General features: G+C 41.1%; 1 protein-coding gene across 1 annotated transcript in view; it reads left to right on the top strand.

Moving 5' to 3' along the window:
* LOC139218992 (matrix metalloproteinase-17-like) overlaps positions 1-17,312 on the top strand; it is a 54,641-nt gene that overhangs the window by 10,801 nt on the left and 26,528 nt on the right. The window contains exons 2-3 of the mRNA XM_070850755.1: positions 9,225-9,357; positions 9,483-9,618. Of these exons, the coding sequence (XP_070706856.1) occupies positions 9,225-9,357; positions 9,483-9,618 (269 nt within the window). The remainder of the gene's footprint in view (positions 1-9,224; positions 9,358-9,482; positions 9,619-17,312) is intronic.

The raw sequence follows: 17,312 nt of genomic DNA, 5'->3' as shown, positions 1-17,312 counted from the left end.
GTTTGTCCCTAAATGCTTTACTAAGTCTAACAAAGTAATTTCAGTCCATTTTTAGATAAAACGTATTTATATTAATTGGCCTGATAGGACAGTTATGTGGGCAAAATGAAAGAAACATGTTAGTTTGTGAGTTGCTAATGATAATAAACCCTTATTACAGCACGCACATGCATGGAAACGTATAAAGAGATGTATAAGAAGAGCGAGGTCATGATGAGTTTAAAGCACGGACAGGAAAGGTGAGGGCAATACATCAGAGGAGATGGATGATTTTCAGGCATGGATTAATTCTCCCCCTTTTTACCGCCTGGCAATCTAGCCTCAATTTTCTGTTCGATTAAACGTGTCGTTCAGGCTGCATGTCACCTCCAATTTCCCTCTCTTTCTATCCCCCTGTATTCTCCCTCTTTGATCTTATCTGTTTGCACAAATGAGCCTAAATCCCTCATTTCTTCTGTAAATTGTGTTTACGCTGAGGTTATGCCATTGGAATGGTTTCAGGAGCTTCTCAGTCAAACACACTTAAGCGAGCTTTCATTCCGCGGATCCTCCATCATCCCAGTGTAATACTTTAAGTAAACTATATCTCTCTGAATACGCTGCTGATATAAAATGGTAAGCTGCTTCAACTGCTTGAATAATGATCACATCTTTGCGCTGACACCCATGGGTGTTCTGGATGTTGCTCAGTGTGATACATTTACATCCGTGTCATATGTGTTTATCGGCTTATGTCATTTAGTCGAGGCTTTGCTTTCTGTGCAGTCAATGCAGTTTCTTAATCGTAAGAATATATCATATCGCTCATATCGTGATATTAACCACCTTCTCCTGATCTGTAGTGCAGCCGATCTCATCAGGACGTAGAGTTCAAATAAAGAGAAAATACTAAACACCTTTTAAGTACCATAATGAGTGAGACTGCCAGTAACCTACAGAAGCTATGAATTAGTACCATATTTGCCCAAATGTAAGACAACCCTGATTATGAAATGACCCCCCTTTTCGCATCCTTCTTAGCTTTTTATTGGTCATTGGTAGCTCCTTGATTGCCAGTTTGGTCCCAGGTCCATTTCTGCAGTTAAGACATCATTTTGACTTTTGCACTGAGGAATTAATTTCATTCATGGCAGCGAGGCGCCTGCCATCAGACACTTCTGTAGTTAAACTTTTTGCTCCAGTGCTTGCGTTGTGAGCACATAATGTTAAATCTTCTGCTTTGAACAGCTCTCTCTCGTTCTTACATGAGCAAAAACAAATGTCTGTATGCTTTGTTGTTAGCAAAGAACACCCAGGAGGCAAGCGACTGCCTCGCCCTTAATTGGCATTAATTAATGGACCCACATGATGGTATCTCAAAACTTTCATGGCGACGTTCACTTTTTAAATATAATTACCCTTTTCAACTTTTTCTTCTATTCTAGTTCAGCTTCACGTCCTTTTAAAAGTCCAGGATGTCGGCTACAGATCTGTCCTCATCCTCACGGTAGTAAGGAACAATGTAAACACTATAATGGGCTGCGCTGCTTCGTGACCCTTTGAGAGTCATTAAGGGCGAAAGGTTAAATGTCTCCCAGTGACTCATTTCCTGTCAGTGAGTCTGAAGTTGAAGGGACTTTGCAGCTGTTCGTCGGGGCTGAACAGTGAGGTATTGTGGGACACAGGAGGCCACGTGCATGGGGGCAAAACTGATTCTGCTTTTCAGAGATGTTGCGGAGATGCTGCCATAGTAACATAACTCATTACGTGTGTGTGTGTCTGTACCAGCCAACAGACTTACTTTAAAGGGCCAGAAAGGGGTGTGACACAGGTGCCAGTATAGGTAATTATGATGCTGCAGCTTGAAGTGTGATTAAAAAAAAAAAAAAAAAACACAAGATGCAGTGTTTCCTCGATGGCACATGAAGCCAAAAAAGTTTGATCATCCGATGCAAAACTACTTGCACACTTGTAGTTTTACATTCAGACTTTTTTGGCTTCATGTGCCATCGAGCGTCATTCATTGGAATGAACGAGGCCCCACTTCTAACTGTGTATCCAGTTCTCTGTATACATCCATGGTTTGTTTACTTTGTCTCTCCTTCTCCTGCCAGAGCTCAGCCTGCTGGCTGCTGTCAATCAAACGCAGACACTGACACGCCGCTCCAGCCAGCTGAGACGAAAAGGGCCATTTTTGATATTTCCCAACAGACCTTTCATTCCTCCTCTTATTAATACCTTTTTGAAACATGTTTTGGCTGCTAAAAGGGATGACTAAATGTGATTTCAGTTGGACTTTAAGCTTGTGTTCAGCCCTTTCCTGCTCTGTGGTCACCTAATAATACAGACAAACTCACAGTAGTTGACAATTGACAGACAATTGTACACCAAGCCCACATTTTTAGATTTATTCATTCTGGGAAAGGGTTTTAAAAAATCCACTTTAATGTGGCCGGAGGGTCAAACCAGAAATGCATTTTTGAATTTAACCGGCTTAATGTTGGGCCGCAGCTGTCGTCCACTGATCACAGGGTTGGCGGTTCGATCTCGAGGACTGCTTTGGGATTGGGATCACACGGGTCCCTCGGGACCTCGTCTGATTCGGTATGTAGGCTGTGCGTATAAAGCCTGCCATTGGCCACTGACTTGACTATTGACTATTTCAGTCAGAATTCTCCTTCACTTCTGTTATCTGCATGTTGCCGTTTTCAAAGTCTTCACAAAAGCTTGTGTGAAGTGGAACGGAAAGTTAAATTGGTCAAGTCGGTGTCAGTGGTGCATGGCGCACTAAAAAAGATTTGCCAAATCAACTGCGACTGGCAATGGTCGTGTCAGAGGATGGATCAACATCGGGCATGAGACTTTTTCTAAGGTATGTTTACTAGTTGGTGTTCCACTTCACTCGAACTTGTGTGATATTGCTTTAACGATGTTCTGCAAGAGCTGCATGCAGCTATTAAATCGTTCGTGGTTTTGAGTCCGGCGAGCTCCTCCATAGCTAAAGTGTATCCAGACATTACCTGCAGGACACAGACGATCTAGTTGTGTCATTTTCATCATCATATCACATAATCACATGTCTTTTACTGTTCTATTTGACGTTTTCTTTTCTAATATATTGGAACACAACACAAATCTCGAATGATGTAGCCGTTTACCATTTATATAATGTGAATAGGTCTTAGTGTATGGCGTAGGAAGTGTTGCTTTCTTAAAACCTGGGGATGTAAAACCTGAATAGAGACAGATTTAAAATGCATTTTTTCCATTAATGAAACTCAAAGAAGCAAAATGTATGAAATCACATAAACACTGTCCTATTCTTCCTCAGACTTACTCACCCACACACTGCCTGTCTGTCTCCACCCTCCTGTTTCAAATGCTACGCTGTTCTCTGATGCATCAGCAATTCAGCAACGTTTCAAATCTGCGCCCACATTAATCAATGTCTCACACACGAAGCTCAGTTTTCCACCTCAAATCTATTTTTATTTCTTGATGTGGACAATCGGCTTTGTTGCAGAAAGGCATTGGGAAGTTCCCTCTGTTTGATTTGTTCGCAGCTGCACATTGCTATTGAGAAACAGATTATTTAATCATGGAAATTATGGGCAATTTTTTTTATAAATACCATAACCTTTAATGAGGTTAACAAAGATGTGGGCCTGCTTAGTATCACTACTCAAAGTTAGGACTATTTGTCGGCCATATTCTCTGTCTGTCTCATCCTGAATATTTTTTGTTCCTGTGCAGCTTCCTGTCTTCTCCAGCCCTTACTGTATTAAAAGATTACCGTGACCAAGGTTCAGGATTACAGAGATAAATTGTGCTTCACATCCTGATATTGTAGCGCTGACCGAGAGTAAGTCAAATCCTATAATACCCACTCCACGTCTAATTATATGTGGATCTGTGAGAAAGTGACAGGCAGAACGTGTCTTCAGCGTTACGTCCTAGGCGAATTATTGTTTTAATGTGGGTATAAAAATAGTTTGTACTCTAATGAAATAAAGACGATTTAATGTCACAAATCATTAGAAGATAGAGAGAGAGAGAGAGAGAGAGAGAGAGAGAGGTGGGTGCAATATGAGTAGATGTTTAGTATTTACCGTTACATGCAGCCCATTAATAATTTGGTATATTTTGGTAACACTCACTTATCCACAAATGACGGTAACGCACCAAGAAATGCAACAAATCACCAACCAAGCCAGTGAAGAACACAGATCGCAAGTAAACATGAAAGCAAACACTAAAGGCAACATTCGCATTTCACTAATAATTGTTGCTTGCAAATTGAGTCACAAGTTTTGTGCTTGTTTCAGTGAAACATGTCAAATTAACGAACTGAAGAGAGAAAATTGTCTCATGTTGCAAATTTGGTGAAATAGGTTGCTGTCCACCGGTTTGCAACATTGCTGTATACAACCAGAGATATCAAAGAAGGGGTAGCTGTCTCAGTATAAACCGGAGCATCGCTGACAGCTGACAGATTTCTTTTGTCTTGCGGTATGTATCAATCATACCACAAACTAAGGGACTTGAGGGGTCCAGAACAGGAGAAAGAGCACACTTCTTTAATAGGATGCATTGAAAGAGAGAGCTGAATCTGTTGGGGTTACATGCTGAGAAAAATCGACAGTTGTTGCAGTTGGTGGTACGTCAACAGCCGGGTTTGGTTCAGGAAGCTGTCTAATTGTACCACAGTGAAGTGCATCAGCACAGCCTCGTCTCCCATGAAGTATACAGCGAGTGATAAATGTCGGCTTATCGACGGTGATAGAAAAGTGTTATCAGATTGATTAAATGCTGCACATCTGCCCGTATTTAAGTGATGGAGCTAAAACGGGAATGAAAACGCGGCTATGTTGTGTTGTGGAGCACTGCGGGGGCTCTGCACCACTAATGATGGACTGTAAGAGTCGATGACAGAGTAGTCTGGAAAAAAAAAAAACTGATAGGACTATGCATGAGACTTGGTTTCAAATCTTAAATATGTATTCTGTAACATTAATTATTCAAGACGAAATAAGCAGCAATTGAAGTTTGAAATAAAATATTACTTATTAATAGTTAAACACTAAAAAACTCAGTTAATCTGCATCATCTGGATAGTGGGGTTGACAAAGTTGTTCACATAAGACTCCATTGATCAGAGTTAGAAGCTGATTGACAAGATGTGTTTGTACTTAGGTGAGAAAGTCATGGAAGTCATGGAAGTTGCATGGATGAGATGTCAACAGAGTTACTTGCTACCAAAAAAGTTGTGAAACTTTAGCAGGCAAAATCAGTTAAAGGAAACGTTTGATATTTCTAGATCAGTTGCGTGACGACCAACAGAGGCTCCAGAAAGTTATCAGTTTTTAATTAGTCTGGCACATAACCATCTTTAAAAAATCAGATTTTTCAATTTGACACAGTTTTTGTGAGTTTTAGACATAGAAAAAAAGCTGTATAGCTCTAAGACCAAACCTTTATCTTGGATTTTACTACTAAAATGATGAATGTAGTTATCACCACTCAGGTCCGACTCTCATGTTCAATTCAGTATTACAGTTATGTTTGTTTGCCAGTTAAACCCTTTCAATCAGTATACACTGTACACTGTATGTGGATTCTTACACATGTAGTATTGGCGTGTTGGAGTTCAGATAGAATCGCATGTGACAAAGCGGTTGTGTTTAACTTCCACATGACTTTATTCTTTTGTTTTCATTTGGAAAGGCTTGGCCACACCAATTATAACTGAATGCTTATACACCAGGAGTTTGCAGGTCATTTGAGCTGCAAGTAGGCTAAGTGCTAAAGACCCCCTGGGCCTGAGTTGGGACTTGAGGTCAAGCCCCCACATCAGCAAGAATTTGCTCTGCTGAAGTCATTGAATACCAGATTCAGGGCTGCTGGACTGCAGCTGAACCAGTGCTCTGACTTCACTGCAGGGAGAAACCTAATGCGCTGAGAGGAGGGGAGAAAGTTAACGTGGTTGTCTCCATTAAGCGTTGTTAGTTTTGTCACAGCCACCCTGTAAGGTATCAGTTAAATTTGTTAACTGAAGTAGGGCTTCTAAACAGAGCAAAGGATTGTCAGCTGTGTTCATTAAACCTGAACTTTATGGTGGCATTCACTGATCTTGATTGCAATCTGCCATGTCTTCATTCCATAAGTTTGTTTAATGAAAGAGTCGGATTCTGGTACTTTTATATTACTTTCTTTAGAAATGGATGACAAATATCTCTCTATCTGAGCTCGACCATCCTATACAAAACCCTAGCTCTGATCTGAGTTCTCCTTCCAGGCGTTTTGTTGCTGATGGTGAATCAAGTCGCTGCATTATTAGATCACATACTAAATGGATGCAGATTTGAAGTGCAAATTGAAAGAGATAATTCAAGTTTTCACTTTAATATGTTCGCTCAGTCAGACGTAAAGTAAGTGTGATTCAAGATAATAAAGACGTGAAGACATCAGAAGATGATGTTTCCTCTCTGGTAGTTTTTCTTCATATGACCTTAGTCTGGATTATGTTTTTGACAAGGAAATTTTCTTTTACTCGCTACCTTTCTTTCACGTTCTTGCTCAGCTGTTTTGTCGCTTGAAGCAGCAGGTAAACTTTACACCACGCCATTCAAAATGTTTCTTTAGTTCTGCTTTACAACAACCTGCATAAAATAAGAGCCCATGCTCTTATTTCATGCAGGACTAGGCAGCTTACCACTGTAGTATCAAAGGCTTTAAAAAAGACTCCTCATTTAGGATGCAGTGTGGTAATAAACAGGTGTTTCTGTGCATTCGCACTGTGTATTTATAGATATGTGTATGTGTCCATCTGTTTATCAGCTATTTGGAGAGGATGAATTTGCTGTACAGGTCAGATTCTGTGTTTTTCTCCCACTCAGCTCCACAGTTATTATAGTGTTGCATTTTTCATCAGGTTGTCTTTTTTTTTTTTTTCTTCTTTCATTTTTGTTTTTAAATCAGTTCAGTAGTTTCCGTTAGTTCTACAGTGGGTTTGCTCATTTTAAGTTTAGTTATTAGTTTCAGCATTATTTTAGTTATTTTTATAGGTCGAAGTTACGATATAAACACGACACTTTGAGAGTCAACTGCCTTCACAGTCATGTGGACATCCCAGTCTTAATGAACATCTGCACCAATGCCTCTTTATGCTTGATGTGTTGGCAAAGACACTAAAGACCAAAGACTAAAACTAAAGGCATTTTATTTAATATACATCTATCTAATCTTTTTCTCAGTTCTATTTAACTAAAATGTCTTTTCCCCACCTAGCTGTAGTTTCTAGTTTAGTTTCAATTATCTACAATAACCTTGCTTTGCATTCATTTATTTCTTTTATTTCTCATTCTTGTGTTTCATGTGTGAAGACCTGAAGAAATCACCATTAGTTCACATTATTTAAACGTCTATTTCTTCCTGCTATGTTCTTACATTCAAAGTTTCAGATCTCTTTGAGTTGTCCCTTTATATCACATGAGTGTGAAGTTCGCTGTGTGATTAAATTAATTGCCCTCATAATCTAGAAATCTTTTATCTTTTCCTTCCTCTATTTGAACTCAAACAACGTGTGTGCAGTCACCATCTTTAAAAGTAAACTCAGTCTCACCTAAACATAGTGACATCCCTGTATATAATTTAGCAGCGTTCAGCATGTTACTGAGCTCGTTGGCAGGTTTTACAGATCCACCCCCCACCACCCCCACCCCATGAGCTACAGTATAAGGGTTTAAATTAGGTGCTGGCTCCACAAAAAAGTTTGATGTAGTGAGTTTATGAGGAGTGTGTGAAAACAGGGACTTGCAGTTGTGTAGGCAGCACCGATGTAATCCATCACTTGCTTACAGAGAAGATGGAACTCAAACCCTCTCTTGTATGTATAGATGCACGAGCAGCTCCTCCATTACCTTTGTGCATTGTATTATGGAGGAATATTGTCCAGCCACAGCACACTCCAAAACCCCTCATGTTTAGTGCACACTCTGTTTCCAGCACCACATACTCAAGCCTGCTTAAACCTTATTAGTATGGATTTTTAGGTCCAAATAATCAGGCTAACCAGGGAGTTAGTTTACAACACACAATGCACAATTGTCTGACTGCTCATTCATTCCCCAAATGACTTCCTCTTAGTGACCCTTGTGGGGACACTATAGATACTGATAAGACCTGTTAATGAGAAATGATGGAAAACTTAATTGGCAAACTTTTGGAAAATAGTGTCATCACTTTGTCATGAATGTTCTTTGCTGATTCACAGAAGCAAAATAACTAGCCTGTGTTCTCTTACACTTTTTTGACCCCTCCCGCTTCCTCTTGATATTACAGTTGAAACTCTGCCAGCACATTGTTGTTGTTTCTCATCCTTCCTGATGTTGCTACGGGTCAATTCAATTTCCCTGTAAACCTGTCCCTAGCCCTCTGCAGGGATGGCAAAGCCAAGGATGAGCAGGCAAACGTCTTCCCAACAAAAACAACAAAAGCCACTGAGTTAATGGGATTTTCCCAGTGCTGTCAATACAGACGGGATGCCGTGCTATTGATCTGTGTCACTCACCTCTGATGAGTGCTGATTAAAAGCCTATTTAAAATCTGCTGTCTCTCATTGGCTGTCAGATCATGAGGAGGGATGAGGAGGCTTTAGTGGAGCTGAGACAGCTGAGGGGAAGAGAGAAACAAGACAAGGAAATATCTCAGGGGAGAAAAGCCAAGGCAGAAAGGAGGAAGAAAAGCTCAAGTTGAAGCTCAGATGCCTCCATCGGCACCAAAACCAACCAATGCAGTCAGCTGGGCTGCTTTGATTGGCAGCAACTTCACTTGTCTCGAATGAGATGGAGTTGCAGTGTTATCCTTTATATATACTACATGGCTGCTATCTTTTTGCTGGACAATGTTTTTTTTTTTCTGTGAACCTACTCAGTCATATCATTCTTTGAATTTATACCACTCACACATAATATCTCATCATTATCATCAGAAGCCTGACAGAAGTATGATATGACATTGGTGTCAAATTAAAACCAAGATCAGGATAAAAAAGATAAAAAAACAAAACATGAAATAGTCTTTAACTTGCTTCTGATGATCTGTGTTGCAACACCCTGTGCCCAGCTCACTGATCCTCAGAGAGTAAACATGAACAGGTGTCAGACCTCCTGAGCCGCTCTGGGATACTTGGACTCCTTGAAATGCCTGGGATGACTCTTGAACTCTGTCTGCTGTTTCTCCTCCAGGACTGGCTGAGTAAGTTTGGTTACCTCCCGCCCCCCGACCCAGTGACTGGTCAGCTTCAGACCAAGGAGGCCCTCACCAAGGCCATCAAAGCCATGCAGAAGTTCGGAGGGCTGAAGGAGACCGGAGTCTTTGGTATGCAGCTGGGTTTGTTTGGGGGTGTCATGTGGAAGAATGAACTATATAATGTAATCCAGTCAACTCCAGCATCAGAGCTGAATAAGCATCTGTCTGACACACCCATCTCCTCTCCTCCTCAGACCAAGCAACACTGGGCCTAATGAAAACACCCAGATGTTCTCTGCCAGACGTGTCTGAGACCGATGTGACCTTAGGCCGCAGGAAACGAGGCCTGAGTCCACAGAACAAATGGAATAAGAGGCATCTGTCCTGGAGGTAGGAGCCAATGCCTCTACTAGGCTCTATGCTGATATCACTGCAATGCTAGAAACTCTAATTTACAGTGGACTAATAGGTGGAGCAGTTAACGCTATTCATCACTACTAATTATAATTATAAGTATTATTTGGGTGCTGTTCAATTTTTGTGTCACTAAAAGGTCTGAGGTATTAAGAGTGTAAATATTCAGTGGTTGTTGCAGTATCACTCCAGGCCAAGGGCTCAGAAATAGGATTGTGTTATTGGTAGGCTAAAGATAGAGTTGGTAGTTAAATTGAGTATTGATTATGTAAAGGAATATCATCCAGTAGAGTTTGTTTAGTGAAATTTGTATACTCGGTTTAACGGAGTCTAATGCTGTTCTGTTCAGAGTCACTGCAGAACATCACAGCAGTGCAGTGCAGTTAGCAGTAAGTCAGAAATCCCTCCATTTCTCCCCCATCTCCTTTGATAGATTAGATTAGAGGACTCTTCCTCAAGCTGAAAATCTTTTGCTCTCTGGATCAATTCTGGCTCAAAGGAAGGGCATTTTGTAAAAGTGGCAAGCTGATTAGAGGGACCTTTAATAAACAGCAAACACGTCAGTCCTCTCAGAGGATGTACACACACTGAGGTTCCTCATTAAATTTATAAAATGAAATGCTGTTTTAAGTGATTCAAAATTGCTGCTAGCCCAAAATGCCCTCAGTAATGCAACACACTACAGAAAGTTCATGATAAGATCCATTACAGCACATTAACTGCAATTAAATGATTAATCAAATGAAAACCAATACACACATATGTTTCCATCTATTTTAATTTAATTTGATTCCAACTGTGGTCCAGAGTCGCAGCAAAAACAGTATAAGAAGAGGATGAAAACATAGAAAAAAAACCATAGAAACTCATCAAAGCACTCTTGCAGCTTATTTCAATTCCCTGTTGTTCTGCCTATGTCCAGAATATTCCAGCATCGCTCCAACATCATTACCTTTACATTTCACAGAGGCCGAAGTACTGCATTTGGAAAAGAGGGGTTTGTTTGCAACATACTGGACATGAATATCAATATCAATTTCAGAGAAGTGGATGATGTGGCCTGAGTGCTCTGAGAGGCTTATTGATGTTTTGAACCATTTTTTGTCATGACTCGGACACACTGTTGGAATCAATTTCAACTGCTGTGAAGAGCAGAATAAGCACGATAAAACTTAGTTTGAAGCGCCACCTTTCAATCCCACAGGCGAGTAATCTAGATTTAAAGTGAAGAGTTCTCTTAATGGTTCGGAAAGTCATATGTCTGACTCCCAAAGAGCAAACGCTGTGTTACAGGGAGAAGGATATGTTATAGTTTTGTCTTGATAAAATAACACGGTCATCCATGACCACCTTAGAAACAATAGCACAGTGTTAGATAGCAGAGGGGAAGGCAGTGATACGAATGGTTGGTCTGAGCTGATTCAACAAAGAGCTGCCATTAGCCATAAATCAGTCTACTGTGTGTGTGTGCAGAATATGAATGTGCGGATAATTTTAGAAATCAGGGAAGACAAAACACACACACACACACATGCAGTATACAGCATATTCTCATGCACTCAGACGTGCACACACTGCCTCCCTCTTGATGGACTTTAACCTTCTCTCTTCTTTGTACTGCTGCCAGTCAAACACTGTGCCCCTGTCAGCTCACTCCACTTTGAAATAAGTCAGGTTTGACTTTAGTCGAGCGGAATACCTTTGTATTCACAGCACCCAGATTTGTAGAACTGTGCATGTGCACTGTTATGGACTGTGTGCTGGCTGCAGATCCAGACAGATTTCCATAAGGTACGGAGGCTCACTGCAGCGTCATAATAAAGCATTGATATTCTGGACAGGTTGACCACCATAGTTTCTTCAGCGTGTGCCCTCTGTCCTTTTCTAGCTCAGTTTTTGCACTTCCATAGTGACTCCCTCGCTACTGGGTTCAGAAAATTATTTTTATCATCTAATATTTCATGGTATCTCTGCTTCATTAGATTATATGGGTGAATAGCAGGGCTGACAGAATGGAGATAATGCGCAAAACGGCTAATGAGTCAGATGCAATCTGACAGGCATATTAAATGTGAGTATTCTGATCCACCACATCAGTCAGATTAAAGAAAAGTATATTAATATCTCTGCAACATACATATTGCATTAATACAGTATATCAATTTTAATCATTTCATTGTACAGCAAGGGAGGCAATGTATATAAGCTAATTTGTGTATCAAGATGTTTTTTCAAACATCATGCTACGGAGGATGATAAACATGATGTTAGAATAGAATGAGGACATAAAAATAAGTTCATAAGTGGTAGTATAGTCAGTGAATGCTATAATGTTAGTTACTGTCATGTTAAGAACATAATTAGGTTATATCACATGTGTCGTTGCATGAGAGACTTAGTCTTACTCTCATCATACGGGACCGTGTGGTTCTTCTGTTTCATAAAAAGAGCCGTATGACTGTCTGTGGGCAACAGCAAAGCTCTTGTTGACTTTATGGTTTTTAGTTGCATCACCATTTTCTGACTCAAAAATAAATATGGGGTTGTGTAAGAAGTAGCAAAGTGCAAATGTGTGCAGGTGTTAGCATGCAAGTCACTGCTCTATAATACCATTACTGTGGGAAACGATCGAGCCCCTCTGTTTCCACTATGCAACCACACAGTATATCCAAAGAGGCATCAAAACACTCAAAGGTACAGCAAAATATTTAAATGCTTGAACTGAACTATGACTTTTATTTGGGTATTGAAAGACTCAAGGACTTTTAGTACCTGCAGTGTTTAAAATGTGAGTCGCTGTGGGAGTCCCTGATCTAGCAAAGATCCACGCCATTATGTTGAGATTGTTTAATTAGAATATCCTATTAACTTACAGTCAGAGGCAAAGACACACCTAATCATTCCTGATTTAGCTCCGCATGAATGACAATGTCTGTGTGACTGGCGCTTCTCACCCTCCTCTGCTTGTTCACACACATCAATCACATCATTATGTTCGGAAAATGTGCAGAGTGGGTGTGAGTGTCAGTTATTTCATAGAGGGAAAAAAAGAAGAAAATAGGGAGCAAGGTTGAGTAGCTATTCATTTTAGGGACTCGGATTTAAGTGATGCGTTTTTCCACAATAGAAATATAAGTAAATTATTTTTGTGATGATGTCTGGGAGTTTTTGTGCCAGGACTGAGCCCCTAATCCCCAATTTAACTCCTGCTTACCTCCTTTCTTTTTCTCTTACACACATGCCCACACAGCACAATGCACTCAGCCAAAGATGTTACAGCCGAGTTGTGTAACAGCCCACTGTTAGCTCATTATCTCATATTGTTAGCCCATTATCACAGCAGACAGACTGGCAGTCATTAGCAGAGCAACTGATAACTCAAACAGATAGGTGTAGCGAGCTGAGTGGAGGAGGGAAGAGATCGCACGGTGCATGAAAATAATGAAGAGGAAAGAAAGAAAAGAAGCACACATGAAAAAGAAAACTGCGTCTTTTCTTCCTGCATCTCTAAAGTCTCATACAGCAGTTGGGTTTTACTAACTAAATGCTAGATTGCAAAACCTCCAACGCTCATCTGTCACTTCAGACTTCCACTGTCATCTTTCTAATCAAGTAAATGAACTGAGTGCAAGACTGAGCAATGCAGGGACACGAACACAAAGTTAATGACCACTGAAACCCATCATAGATATACGTCTCCAGTGGCATCATGCTCTTTAGATTTTGGAGTGTATCATTATCAGTATATTAACATACCCTAAAGCTCAAAGCCATTGCCCTGAGAGGCCTTTAGTCGCCATAGTCAAGCACAACGAGGGTTGCTTAAAAAAGTAGAGCCATATTGAAGGTAGATAAGTGAAGCCATAGTCGTAACTCAGCAGCAGGGGTCCGTCTAAGTGCTAATTATAGCCATAGCTCACAGTGGTTAATGAGTGTTAAGAAAAACCACAGCTGTATCCAAAGGCACCTGTACGTCATAGTCCTATAAAAGTAGCTCTGGGACTATATAGGAAGTGATGACATGAAGCGTACCACAGCATGGCAACGGTTTTTAATTATCTTGTTCCTTTGTGACCTATAAAACATTCGGACTCGTCTTGTTGAGTATTAATCAGGTACATGTCCAATTCCTTCACTATTTACAAACCAGGAAAAGCGAGTTTCATTAATTGAATTGAACAGAGTGTGCTATCACTCTGGCCTGCATGAGATCTTGAAGACTTTTACTTCAAATCTACCTCAGACACTAATGCTGCTTTTGTTTACATGCAGTTTGAACCAACTCCGGCGATCACATCACTGCTAGACTCCATTTGAATTAATCTCCTGAGTAATTGTTGAAATTCTTCCGGTCAGGGAAGCATGCACCTTGAGTTTCCCTCATATATATGAGAGGTGCCTCTATTATTGGTCATTCACGAATCCATCATTGTGTCTTTATCACAAAGCAGCTCACCCACACCGAGGGGTTTATTGACATCGCACTATGTAATTCAAGGGTATTGAAGTACTCAGCATTCATCACCCTGCTGCCATTTGAGGCCACCAACCTGTGAAATTGCTTGGTGGACCCTTAAGAATAAAAATAAGTGTTATCATATTAGGGCCCCATTATATTTTTCTTCAGATTCATCACCATCTCAGAGTTTGTGGCTCTGACAATCAGGAAGGACAGAGAATGAGGGAAGAGCGAGACTCCGTCTGAAAAGGGGAGAGTAAGATTTGTGGAGAGAGGGTTGTTCAGGCAGAGCCTCTTTCCTCTTCAGCCTGATGGCATGAAGTGTGTGTACGGCTGCATGCCTGTGTGTGTGTGTGTGTGTGTGTGTGTATGCATGTAAAAGAAGTACGAGTATGAGGAGTTTTTGGTAATACACAGCATGAGCACACGTCTCTGTCACTGAAATATTTTCATGTTTGTGAGTGTGTTTGAGTGCTACATGGGTCCAAACACATGTGAGCATCTGAATCACTGTCCGCACATGAGCTTTCAATTTTCAGGGTAATCAGCTTATGTCTACGAAGGGTAGTGGAGCACAGGAGGTGAATATTATTTGTGTGTGTGCTTTTCAGCATCACTTTTGATGTCGGCTCATGTCTCTGTGGAGCAGTAGAGCCACAGGAGGTATGAGCCCAGCGTGAGGCTGAAGGCAGGGGACGGCAAGGGACTCTGTCTCCCTCTATCCATCCCTCTCTTCTTTCCTTTTGGCCTCTCTTCACCCGAATCATCACTCTGAGCATGGAAAGGTCTTTAAGAAGTATATGGAAATTAAAAGTGAAACAGGTGAAATGTAACAGGAGATTGTGTGTGTGTGTCTTTCTGTATCAGCTTAAGCTTCTACGTGTATAGCTTGTGCACAGACACACACACACATTTACCTACACATGAGTCTAGTTAGCTCTTACTCATTTGTCAGATGAAGGGGGAAATCGTGCCATGGAATTAAATAGGTCAGGAAAATAGTCCACCTTAATCAGCCCTCTGTCAGTCAAAGTGTTTTCAAAGTCAGTTAAGTCCTTTTTTTCTAATCTTTTGCGGAGGAAGCGAGATGTGTTGCAAACCTGTTTCTTGCTCATCCCCATCCCCCACACTCTGTAGAGAAGTCAGGCAGGCTCCTCCAGTAACTGTGAGGGTTTGTGTTCCCAGAGTTGTCTTTCCTACTTCTATAGATCTACAGTTATACTTTACATTTTCTCTTTAAACAGTGTCCCCTCGCTGTCCGTAGATCACATTCACAGCGTGCACCACCATGCTCTCACAACTAGCATGAAGCAGCAGCAAGTGCTTTAAAGGTGCAGTCAGTAATTTGAAGAAGAGGACAGACTTTGATCCATCTGCACTGTGCTTTAGTTCTGCCTCCAAAGCCCACCCTGTTATGTCATGCCTAGTAACCATGCAAGTGGACTACACAGTGGCAGTGACTGGCTTTATTCTAGCTGGATACCTGTAACTCATTTCATTACATTAACAGCTTGTGATAACAATAATATTACAAACTAAACGTGAAATAATGTAAAGCTTCACATCAGGGGGGTTCTGGCCATCTGGCATATGGGAATAAATCCCATTGGCCAGTGGACCGTCTAGAAATCTTTCCGTCAGTCTTTACCAGACTTAGTCTGTCTTACCTATCTCTCCCCCCCCCCCCCCCCCCCCTCCCTCTCTCTTTCTCATAATCACACCCCTGTACTGCCGTACAGTCTGTAACACCAGCCATTTTTAAAAAGTCTTTGTAATGAGGAACATTTTTTGTGGGTTAGGACAAGGAGACATCAGACACTCAGTCAGAGATGGAAATGTGTCTGTGTGATCACGGATCCCTCTGAGTACAGGAGCCTGGAGAAACACTAAAACTTAAGTATTCGTCATTCTCATGGAGAACGAATTCCATGATTGTGACTATAGATAGAACAGTGGAAGATGAAGCCATGGGGAGTTGTCAGAAATATTTCTGTCTGTGTGTCTGTCTGTTGCTCTCTCTCCTTCATACTGTGGCTCAGGAGGTAGAGCGGGTCATCCACTAATCAAAAGATCGATGGTTTGATCCACATTCCTGATGAGTCTGCCTCGTCTCTGAGAAAATACCTTTTCATACAACTAATTTGCAACAGGTCAGTACAGTGGTGCGGCGCTCGGCACCGTTGCCTCACAGCAAGAAGGTTTCAGGTTCAAACCTGCTGGCCAGCGGGGCGCCGGTGTTGTCCCAGTGCTTGCATCAGTTCTCTCTCCAGCTGCTCGTGCTTCCTCCCACAGTGCACAGAACAGAAATATGTACAGAAAGAACATGAGACACCTAAAGAGATGCCACATAAATGCAATCCATTAACCATATTACAGCTGGCCTCTGTTTCCTAACTGATTTTAATTCTCTGTCCCTCTCCTTTGTAACTACATCATCCTGTTCATTTTCTGCCTTTTGTTTCTCTGCACATTGGGCATGTGCAGCATGTTCTGAAAGGCACTAGTGGGTTGCCTCCCCTGATGGTGAAACTAATAAAAAGAAGATTATCAGTACAGTCTTAAATCGTTTAATGCTTACCAAAATGAAGTCTCCCATGTGCACACAGGCCTACGTTTCACAGCGCTTACAACCACAGCGTAGCGCTCTCTGTTTCTCTCCGACACACGTTGACAAACGCGCAGTCTCACCTTGCTCACTTGAATTACAACTAGTAGGTGGGTTGTTTGCGGAGGGTAAGCATTTACTGTCAAACCCCTGTGATAAGCTGTCAGAGTGGGCACAAGTTCACAGAGCCAGTCTCAGTGATCTGAGTGCTGGACAAACAATCCATCTGCTCCCCTGTTTTACCAAGCTGAGAGAATCTCAGGCTCTCTGGTCGCTCATTAACAAATGAGACTATGTCCAAATCACACTTGGAAATAGCCAGAAGACACAGATGTTAAAATTAACAAGTAAGAAGATGATTTCCAATGTGATAAGTAGCCAAGTTTCTCTTCAAAAACATGGTTATATTGGATGTTTTTTTGTTTTTTTTAACAATTCCAGCGATCTAAAACCAGATCAGACAGAAAGATAAAGAACCTTTTGAATAAATCTGAACTTGCACCATGACCAGAGATCCTTCTCTGGCAAAGGAGCAAAAAAAAAAAAATCCTGGGAAGAAATTTCAGTCAGAGGGATGAATCACCAGGCCTCAGCAAGAAGTCCTTA

Source organism: Pempheris klunzingeri, chromosome 19, assembly GCF_042242105.1.
Source record: "Pempheris klunzingeri isolate RE-2024b chromosome 19, fPemKlu1.hap1, whole genome shotgun sequence".
NCBI classification, from domain to species: Eukaryota; Metazoa; Chordata; class Actinopteri; order Acropomatiformes; family Pempheridae; genus Pempheris; species Pempheris klunzingeri.
This window is presented reverse-complemented; position numbering and strand designations above follow the sequence as displayed.